Genomic DNA, 11,527 nt, shown 5'->3' with positions numbered 1-11,527 from the left:
ATAGCGGGGTCAAGGGATATGGGGAGAGGGCAGGAACGGGGTACTGATTGTGTATGATCAGCCATGATCACAATGAATGGTGGTGCTGGCTAGAAGGGCTGAATGGCCTACTCCTGCACCTACTGTCTATTGTCTATTGAAGGTTTCCAGAGCAAAGCACTGCAAATATCTCTCCCGGGCAGACTGTAAATTTTTATAATGGGTCAATTGGACACACGCTGTCGCGTTTCCTTAACCGACCAAAGCTCCCCATCACCTAATTTACTCGCGGACTGCAAATGATTGACGGTCACTGTTAACAACGTCTTCAGCAAGTAAATCTATGAATGAAAATAGAGGAATGGCAATGGGCCAAAAAACGATATGTACATAAGCATAAGGTTCTGCGGCAACTGCAAGTTAATGTTTTGACACTTCGGCTGCAGAGTGAAGCCTCTGCCTTACAGATAAAGCGACACAGTTTTGATCTTGACCTCCGGTGTGATCAGTGTGAAGTATGCACGTTCGTCTGGGATTGTGTGAGTTTTCCCCGAGGGTTCCAGTTTCCTCCCGCATCGTAAATTCGTGTGAGTTCATAGGTTAATTTACTACTGTATATCCTCCCTCGAGGAAAGTTGATGGGAGCATGAAATGGGGTTGATGTCTTCGGAATTCTTTGCCTGATTGTATTTATTTAGTTAGTTAGTTGGTTAGTTATTAATTGTATCTATTTTTGAGATAGCACGCTGAGTAGGCCCTTCCGGCCCTCCGATCCGGCCCCTATCGGAATTGAACCCGTGTTGCCTGTACTGCAAAGTGCTGGGCTAACCCCTACGCTACTGTGCCGCCCCCTATGGTGACAAACTAGAACTGCAGATCAATATTCTGTCAACAACTGTTGCATTTTATGAACTCTTCCAACAATTTGAACAACCTTCGAATAAAGCTCCGACTTTATGCACTCAGCCCAATATAACTTGCTTTCTATTGTATGAACCGTTAGGCTCTCATCTCGATCTATCTCCCTAAACCTCGAGTTACTGTTTCCCAGTACATTGTTTATTTTAGTTCCTGTTCACTTCCCGCGAGTCCCACTGAATCTAGAGCGACAGAACTGCGGGCAACGGCTGGGTTTGTTTAGCGATAAATTCTGAGCAAATACTTAATATCTATTGCAGCGAGGAGCCATAAACTGGCCGTTGGCTGCCATTTGGATGAATGGTCCACTCAATGACCGGAAGCTGAACATCGAAGCTTCCCGGAACAATCTGCGTTTCACCGCAAATCTTCCCCTTCCGGTTGTGAGTCGGACCTGATTTACTCCGGTTAGCTACTTTAAAAGAAAGGTGTGTTGTGTTTTCCTTTCGCCAGTAATTCGTCTGCACTTTGCATTCATTGCATCCATACAACGGGGAAGCAAAGCATTTGGAGAAATTGAATAAGAAGGTGATATTTTATGATACTTTACATTACACCTGCTATCTAAATGTCATACACTAAGCAGAGTGGGATTTAAGCAGCCTGGCGCTCGCCTTGCCTGTCCCCCCACCCCCGATCCTGGATCACACCACCGATGAAGGACCCTTCAATGAAACACTGTACCTCATCGCTGGGTCGCTTAATTACATTAAACCTCGCCATGCATGCAACCTTTTCGTATTACAAGGTGTTGCGATATAAAATGGGGTCCAATTAAAATGAGATCCCACAACCATTACAGTTGGGAGGTCCACTGTTACAATGAATTCTGAATATTTGCGGTGTGAATTCCTCCAACCCCTGCCTAATATCCTGCTCTTGGCAAAACAGCTCAAAATAGGCTGGAGACATTTTTAGCTGGTTCCATGAGGTGTGGGGAATGAAGTTTATAATGCGTATTTTGACGTTGCCTTTTCATAAGTTAATCTTTCCCCATCCGTCTGGCCACCATTGTCGTGGATTGTGGGTGAGGGCCCATGTGATCTCATGAGTACCGGATCGAAAGGACCTCCCCCTCCGGCACGTGAAGGGAGATTGATCTCACCTCGAGTTCAGGTCGGGTGAGGAACAGTAAGGCCCTCGGGATGATGGTGTACATAATCCGCCTCCCTGCTCTGCCTTCAAACGCGTTTTTTTAAAAATCATGATCTTTTTCAATCGAAATTAAATGGTGAGAGGGATACAACAGATACAAACGTGAAGAAAAGGTCGGCCTGCAGCCCCGATGAAAACGCCATAAATCAGCATCACAGTTCGGTGTTGGCCGCATGACAACTGTTGAAATCAGGTCCCTTTTGTAAGGGTGTTGTTCCTGCGGCTCTCAATGTCCATCATCACCGCTGATCACTACCCCCTACCCCCCACTTGCACATTCACACACTCACACACACACTCACTCACTCACACACACACACTCACTCACACACACAGACACAAACACACACACACACACTCACACACAGACACACACACACACACTCACACACACAGACACACACACTCACACACACAGAAAACACACTCACTCCGTCACCACTGAAGGTATGCGAGTAATTTGCTTCCTTTTTGCGAAACATTTCCGACGTGTTAAATGCTCTGATACTGCTGTTTGGATTCTGAAATTTCGCTGTCTACCTTTAACAACATTAATCACCCAGACTTGGCGTTTTTCGCTACCATTTCTCACTGTCTGGGTTGACCTGAATTAACTCTTCTCTCAGTCGGTGTGATTACTGGGCCACGTCAACATTTGGGTTCATTTTCGCGTCGCAGATCAGCACAAGTGTGTGGCTCATTTATGTCCGAGAAAGACAACGCGCGACCTGCAGATCCGCGTAATTTCTTTGAGTTAACGGACAAGGGCAAATTGTGTTTGTGAAATTAAACCCGTATCACCCAGGTCTTAACACACACAGTGAATTCGCAGCCTGAGTCTGGATTGTGTTACAGTTTACATCGCAACGTTTGAGATCAAGTAAAGATATTCTATCGGGTGGTGTTGCAAATACAGGGAGATGGCCTTCAAATTCCCACAGCCATGGGGTATCTGACTATGTATAATTAAGGGAGTAACGAAATTGAGTTTAAATCTCCTCTGAATTGAAATGTATTTTATTACCTGTAGAATAATTGATAACAACGGACGATGATAGGAGGCATGGTGGCTGTACCGCCTCCTCGCCAACGTGACCGCTTGGTGCTCGCTGTGTTGTTTGGTGGCCCCGTTGAAAAGGCTTTGATATTGGTAGTGGGAGCCCCGTGACTGCCGAGCAGGACTGACGTCAAGGCAGGAGCGAAGCTGCCATCAGTTACAACCTCAGCAGCCTGTCCTCTCTCAGTCTCTCTCTCTCTCTCTCTCTCTCTCTCTCTCTCTCTCTCTCTCTCTCTCTCTCTCTCTCTCTCTCTCTCTCTCTCTCTCTCTCTCTCACACACACACACACACACTCACTCACTCAGTCTCAGAAACTCGTGGCCTCCGCTGCATGTTTCGCCAGCGACCGCAACTCTCCGCCTCCTTCATCAGGGTCCAGGGAAGCGACAGACTCATCCAAACAAGAAGGGAGGAACGACACGGATGCCCCGGCCTATTATCCAGCTGTGACGGGTAAGTGGAAAAGTACAGGGCTGCTCTGATCCCCAACCGGGAGACATGAACATGAGAATACTAATTATCATTGCAGTAATCAGTTCCCCGCGAGAGCAGTGTATACACGAAGTGGAGACATTAGAAGTAAGCAGTTTTAATAGGACAGCGTTCTCGGCAGGCGAAACCATAAACAATTGGGAGAAAATCTGCAGTTGCTGAAAATCTCTTTTTTCCCAGTCCTGATGAAGGGTTTCGGCCCGAAACGTCGACTGTTTACTGTTTTCCGTAGCCTGGCCTACTGAGTTTCTCCAGCATTGTGTGTATGTGTGTGTTGCCATGAACAATTGTGTGTTTCAGCACCATAGACAGCGCAGTCTCCTCAGTTTATCATTCTTTCTCTCTGTTTTCCAATTGTTTAAGCGCAACATTTACAATCCGAAAGGTTTTATTCCACTATTAAAATTGCTTTTTAAAACAGTCGCTTCTAGTTGTTTTTATTTGTGTCTTTTGTTTTACGGAACCGTTCAATCCTCTTGTTCGGACATTAATCGAATATATCCTGCTCACAAATCGCTCTCACTTCCCTGTCAACGCCCCGCCCCCACCCACCGCTCAAGATTTGATTACATTTTGTTCAAGTCTGTTGCTTATCTGTCTGATCTCTTTTCTCCCATTTCAGGAATATAGGAACGGTGGAGCGATGGGTGAAATCGCATCTGTGAATGAAACCGTCAATCTCTCCAGCTGGCTGGGTGCCCTGGACAACAACTCCTCCCTAGATCTGCAGTCGCAGATACCAAGGCAGTCGGTGGACCCTTGGGATGTGATGTTGTGTATTTCGGGGACCGTCATCGCCTGTGAAAACGCACTGGTGGTAGCCATCATATTCCACAGACCAGCTTTACGAACGCCGATGTTTTTACTGATCGGGAGCTTAGCAACGGCGGACCTCTTCGCTGGTCTTGGATTGGTTCTGAATTTCTTTTTTCATTATTTGATTCGCTCAGAGACAATCAACCTGATCACCGTGGGGTTCTTGGTTGGCTCCTTCTCTGCCTCTGTGAACAGTCTGCTTGCCATAACCATCGATCGCTACCTTTCGCTGTATAACGCGTTAACCTACTACTCAGAAAGAACCATAGCTTACATTCACACCATGCTGGTGGTGGCCTGGGGAGTTTCTATCTGCCTGGGCTTGCTTCCGATTCTGGGATGGAACTGTTTGAGCGACCGGTCCACCTGTAGCATCGTGAAACCCTTGACCAAGATCAACTTAACGGTCTTAGCCATTTTTTTCCTTTTGAACTTTGTTATCATGTTGCACCTTTACATCAAAATGTGCAAATTAGTCTGTCGTCACGCCCACCAAATTGCACTTCAACAACACTTCTTTGGGACGTCTTACTCGATGACCACAAAGAAAAGTGTCTCCACGCTCGCCATTATTGTAGGGACCTTTGGGACAAGCTGGCTCCCTTTTGCCATTTACTGCCTGGTTGGGGATCAGAGTTACCCGGTAGTGTACACCTACGCCACCCTCCTCCCCGCCACCTACAATTCCATGATCAACCCCATCATTTACGCATTCAAAAATCAGGAGATCCAAAAAGCCACGTGGCTTTTGTTTTGTGGCTGTTTCCAGTCCGACTCTTCCTTCCATGCCAGGTCCCCGAGCGATGTTTAGGCCATTGGCCCCCCGAAATCAGTCCCCTTCTCTCTCCTGACATTATTGGGATAATCGCCTTGGAATGAGGTCTGTTGCTTCACTCCCGATAATTCTCGGGAAGGTGTTGTGAATAGTTCTTTCTGCTGGGTGTAAAGGACCATCAGTTCAGAGTTGATTAGAGTTGAAGGTCCAGTTGGTCTACTGGCTATGGGACATAACAGGCCTGTCCAACTTTGATATTTTGTTTGTTTGCAGTTAACCAGGGACCATCGTCCTCTTTGATTTCAGCCCAAAATTAACTTGCTGGGAGGCGCATACTGGGTGCCAGATCACCACCTCGGCATCCATTGTATCCCTCCCCGTGTCTTGAAACTTAGGCTTCACAACTTTTCAAGGCGACCGTAAGGTGCTTCAAAGATCAAAAATAACCCATTTAAAGAGGGTATACCATGACAATTTACCACATTGCGTTAGAAAACTAAATCGAGCTTTTAGCGGGCGATTTATTGCATCTCGCCCGGTGGATGCCAAGTCGGCGCTGAATTTTGAGCCCAGAGAGATTAGGGAATTCCTCAGTGGAGAAAAATCTTGCCTTCTCAGTCCAGTGCCAAGTAAGAATGGACAATAAATGCCGGCATTGCCAGCGATGTCCATGCCACATCCCGGGAAGGAGTCAGCAACGTCTAAAGGTGGATTGTCTCAGGCCCCTGATCTCAACAGAGGGAATAAAACTCCACGGAACCTCTTCAAAACGAAGACTTAGAGACCTCAAACACGGCTGTCTATTGAACAACTGAAAAAGTATTGAAATAACCAAGCACTTTATATGTAATTTTCCAGACTGCTCCGCCTTTGCGGATGAACTGTACAGAAAATATTGATTGCAGCCTGCAACACATTCTATTTTGTGTATTAACTGTATTAATGTCGTCAATCCGGGTGCATATTTTGTTTTCTGTGAAAATAAAGGGTTTTTTTGTACACGAACTGTACACAGATATTCGGTGGCTGTCGGTTCATTGTGTTTCGGTTCTTTTGGGGAGATGCAAAGACTTTAAAACAGTGCAGTCCAGGGAAACAGTTTGTTACAGGTCAGTAGGAGACTATGCTGATTACATCCTCCAAAAAAAATAAGGGGTTGAGTCTCAATGGTGTTAAGAAACGTCAACCAACTGCAACCCAGCAGACCTGTCAGGTATTAACAACTCTGCCGAGTACGACAGCTCCACCAAAGGCTCCTGAATCTATAACCAGCCAAAGAAAACTCCTCCCTATCTTCTCCCTAAAATGTGGAACCGATAAAACGTGTAAATGTACTGCAGGAGTACGTACTTCCCACGTTGGGAACTTCTCGGCGACTGTCTTCCAGACTGGAAGTAATGCAGTGGATAGATGACGATTCCTCCCTCCCCTGCAGCTGCTGGCTCGGCGTGATGAGTTTCTGCAGCAGCTTGTTATGCTACCCAACAAAAGGCTTCATCTGGGGGCCCTTTGTGAGCGTTCCTGTCAACAGTCCGGCAGCACGCCTCCAGAGCGTTACCAACACCACCGCATCCTAGAGTCAAACTATAATGAGGGTAGAATTAGTTTCGAGATCATTGACAAGGGGTTTGTCCTGTAGCAGAGCGTGCCGGGTGCTTGCGCGCATTATTTAACGGTGAGAGATTGAAAGGTATTGGTATTCGGGAGTGAATAGGTGGTCTTGTACTCAAATCGCGGTGAGACCCAGTAAGCAATTCGGCAAGCCGAATTGCAAGATGCTCCAAGTACACATCATGAGGTTATAGAGCAGTTGTGCTCAGGGCTAGTATCCCTTGGGAAAAAGATACCGTGCCCTTATAAAATCAAGATCTGTGTAGACGCCGGAAGTCCCAAACAAACCGAGAAGACATTGGAAATATTCAGCAGGTAGGGGGGCAAATGTGGAAAGAGGAACGGTTAATTTTCCAGAGATAGAAGGGACTTCACATTCCGGAGTCTTGGCCTGGTGCGGGATCTCGATCCGCAATGTCGATAATTCCGCCCCAGCTCTTACAGGCGCTGTTCGACACGCCGAATCCCTTCAACAGATTTTTGATTTTTGGCTGCAGTTAAGATTTCGTGTCCGAATCCCTTGGTTAGACCCAGGAAAGAGAGAAAACGGGTTCGTTTCCGATAGTAGGGAATGCTACTGGAAAGTAGCCTTGAACTTTCACTTTCCCAGTTCTAGAGAAGGGTCTAGGCCTTGAAAGTTGGAAGTTTGTCTTTCCACTGTGCAAGGCGATTTCGTGGGATGGGCGGTGGTGATTACAGTGAAAAGAGAACAGATAGTCTGGGCCTATGCAATCTCGTTTAGAAGAATGTCAGGCGATCTTGTTCAACGTTTTCGGGGTATTGATCGGTAGAAGCCGCAATGTAAGTTCCGAAAGATGGACAGAAGTTGGCGGAGAGGTTCCAGACGTAAAAGGTTGTGAATTGTAAATTCTGCATCTGAAGAGACCGCGGGGCCCCAATCCCTCAGCGTATTCGAGACCCAGATCTCCAATTGTTGGGGTATTAAGCACTCAGTTGATACGGAGATAGTGCCTAATAGTGGCGCCCTGAAAATCAATCCTCTAATATTGCGAGGTAGCAGACAGAAGGGGCCGAATGGCTTTCAGCTGCTTTTTTTTTGGCTTTCCTCTTTCAGCAACTGACCACAACATGGTACAGCTCAGGAAAAGGCCGTTCGAGCCATTTGCCGGCCACGCAGCCAATTTGAAATGACCCCATCCGTCTGCACTTGATCCATATCCTTCCATGACCACGAGCCTCTTTAGATACACTACCTACAATCATCATCCCTGGCAGGACGTTCCGGGCACCTACACCCTGCAAAAATATCCCGCAAATCTTCTTTAAAACTTCACCTTTCGCTTCAAAGCAACGCCCTCTGTACCTGACATTTTCGCCCTGGGGAAAAAGATTCTATCTCCCCCATCTATGACCCTCATGTTTTTTTACACCTCAGACAAGCCTCCCTCAGCCTCCGACGCTGCAGGGAAAGCTCCAATTTTCTCCGGCCTCTCCTTCCAGTGAACAACAAAGACACTGGGCGAATTATCGAAACAATTTCACCGAGGGGGAATGGGATATTAGGGTTAAAAAGTCACCAAGCAATGACACATTTTCAGCCACCACCTTGCAGAGAATAAAATATTGTGTTCATGAGACCTGGGGCTTGTTTGCACGAGAGTACGCTACGTCCGTCAACGTCCAATCACTTCTGTTGCAAAGACGAGTAGATGGCCTGAATGAGCCAGTGAAACGGCTGCCAAATTCAACCTCGTCTACTCCGAGACCACGCGGCTGCTCGCCGAATGAAGACTGATTCCAGGTCAATTGAGGATACAATTCATTTTGCCAAACAATAGCGCACGATTTGCGCTCATCCCGCCTTTATCGCGGCCAAGCAGATGATGCCTACAGCCAATGCGTTATAATTATTTGGAGGCGCCTGTGGGGAAACGCGGCGGCCAGAGGCACAGCAAGATCCCACCACTTCCGCGCTGCCTCTGCCCCCCCCCCCCACCCCCGATATCTACAGACCCTTCTCTGGGAGTTTAGCGTGCTTTGTAACTGCAGTTTATGAGTGGGCATGTTACAAAGCAGCCCAGAAAAAAAATATTGGCCATGTCTAGAATTTCGAAGTGACATTTTGTTTGCGCTTCTCCCTCACGCGCACCCTCCCTCGTTCCTCATTGGACCTTAGAAATGGTTCTATAGACGCATTAAATTCACTGGCATCAGATCTTCCTGTGAACCCCCAGCAGAAGTGGCCTTGCGTTCAAAGACGCCATAATTAATACGGCCAGTAGATAATTAAAAGAAATCATCAGAGGCAGAATATTACTAGGGGCTTCTTCGTGTCTGGTTCTAACTTTGCAGCCAATGACAGCGGGTGTAGCCTTGGGGCTGCGCGCTGTCTGTGCGGGGCAGGGTTTACAGCAGCTTTCTATTAATTTGTCCCACTGTTGCTACTGTCACATGGGCTACTGTTTGCTCGCCGAACACGCCGTTTAAAAGTTACACGATCTGTCTCAGCGGAGGTTAATTCCTCCAGCAAATAAAAACGCAGGGCTTTTAAAGACAACTCCTACTAAGAGGATGAATCGCACTTTATGCTTTTTGCAAACTTGAGCTTCCCATCAGTAATACTTTTTGGGAAACTGCAAGATAAATGTAATAAAACACGGCACTCGGAACGGCGAAGCGTTAAAACATTGTGTTTAATTCAGTTGTAAGGTACCCATACACTAGTTGCCCTTTTCAAACCGCCGCACCTATACGAGCAATCCAGGGAACTACCTGTGCATCTGATACACACCGAATTGTCACTTTATTGGGTACAGGAGTGGAACCCAGTGTAAACTTCTGCTGCTACAGGCCACCAGCTCAAAGGTTCCACGTATGGGTGCAGACTGCTCTTCCGGCACATCACTCTTGTAACTTACTGTTGCCTCCCTGTAAGCTTGAACTAGTCTGGCCATTCTCCTCTGACCTCTCTCATTAACCACATAACCATATAACAAATACAGCACGGAAACAGGCCATCTCGGCCCTTCTAGTCCATGCCGAACACTTACTCTCGCCTAGTCCCACGTACTTGCACTCAGCCCATAACCCTCCATTCCTTTTCTGTCCAAATACCTATCCAATTTTTTTTAATGACAATACCGAACCTGCCTCTACCACTTCTACTGGAAGCTCGTTCCACACAGCTACCACTCTCTGAGTAAAGTTCCCCCTCGTGTTACCCCCAAATTTTTGCCCCCTTCAACTCTCAACTCATATCCTCTTATTCAAGCCACCCCTCCTCTCAATGGAAAAAGCCTATCCATGTCAACTCTATCTATCCCCCTCATAATTTTAAATACCTCTATCAAGTCCCCCCTCCACCTTCTACGCTCCAAAAAATAAAGACCTAACTTGTTCAACCTTTCCCTGTAACTTAGGTGCTGAAACCCAGGTAACATTCTAGTAAATCTCCTCTGTACTCTTTCTACGTTGTTGACATCTTTCCTATAATTCGGTGACCAGAACTGTACACAATACTCCAAATTTGGCCTAATATAGAAGAAAAAGTAAAAATAATTAAGTAAATCAATTACAGTATATGTATGTTGAATAGATTAAAAATTGTGCAAAAACAGAAATAACATATATTAATAAGTGTTCATAGGTTCAGTGTCCATTTATGAATTGGATGGCAGAGGGGAAGAAACTGTTCCTGAATCGCTGAGTGTGTGCCTTCAGGCTTCTGTACCTCCTACCTGATGGTAACAGTGAGAAAAGGGCATGCCCTGGGTGCTGGAGGTCCTTAGTAATAGACACTTCCTGAGACAACACTTCTTGAAGATGTCCTGGGTACTTTGTTGGCTAGTACCCAAGATGGAGCTGACTAGATTTACAACCTTCTGCAGATTCTTTCGGTCCTGTGCAGTAGTCCCTCCATAACAGACAGTGATGCAGCCTGTCAGGATGTTGTCCACAGTACATCTATAGAAGTTTTTGAGTGTTTTGTTGACATACCAAATCTCTTCAAACTTCTAATGAAGTATAGTCGCTGTCTTGCCTTCTTTATAACAGCATTGATATGTTGGATCCAGAGATCCTGACACCCAGGAACTTGAAGCTGCTCACTCTCCCCACTTCTGATCCCTCTATGAGGATTGGTATGTGTTCCTTCGTCTTGCCCTTCCTGAAGTCCACAATCAGCTCTTTCGTCTTACTGACGTTGAGTGCCGGATTGTTGCTGCGGCACCATTCCACTAGTTGAGATATCTCGCTCCTGTACGCCCTCTCACCACCACCTGAGATTCTACCAACAATGGTTGCATCATCAGCAAATTTATAGATGGTATTTGAACTATGCCTAGCCACGCAGTCATAGCTATAGAGAGAGTAGAGCAGTGGGCTAAGCACACACCCCTGAAGTGCACCAGCATTGATCGAGAGCAAAGAGATGTATGCACAGAGTACTGTGCTCAATTGGAGTACTGTGCTCAATTCTGGTCACCTCACTACAGGAAGGACATCGAAACCATAGAAAGGGTGCAGAGGAGATTTACAAGGACGTTGCCTGGATTGGGGAGCATGCCTTATGAGAACAGGTTGAGTGAACTCGGCATTTTCTCCTTGGAGTAATGGAGGATGAGAGGTGACCCAATAGAGGTGTATAAGATAATGAGAGGCATTGATCATATGGATAGTCAGAGGCTTTTTCCCAGGGCTGAAATGGCTAGCACGAGAGGGCATAGTTTTAAGGTGCTTGGAAGTAGGTACAGAGGAGACGTCAG

At 46.5% G+C, this 11,527-nt stretch overlaps 1 protein-coding gene across 1 annotated transcript; it reads left to right on the top strand.

The window, feature by feature from the left end:
- Positions 1-1,250: 1,250 nt before the first annotated feature.
- Positions 1,251-5,228, top strand: LOC132400352 (G-protein coupled receptor 6). Its single transcript, XM_059981302.1, has 2 exons — positions 1,251-1,325; positions 4,224-5,228. The coding sequence occupies exon 2, from the start codon at positions 4,245-4,247 to the stop codon at positions 5,226-5,228; it is 984 nt and encodes a 327-aa protein (XP_059837285.1). The 5' UTR covers positions 1,251-1,325; positions 4,224-4,244.
- Positions 5,229-11,527: the final 6,299 nt, after the last annotated feature.

Source organism: Hypanus sabinus, chromosome 10 (genome assembly GCF_030144855.1).
Source record: "Hypanus sabinus isolate sHypSab1 chromosome 10, sHypSab1.hap1, whole genome shotgun sequence".
In the NCBI taxonomy this organism is placed as follows: Eukaryota; Metazoa; Chordata; class Chondrichthyes; order Myliobatiformes; family Dasyatidae; genus Hypanus; species Hypanus sabinus.
This window is presented reverse-complemented; position numbering and strand designations above follow the sequence as displayed.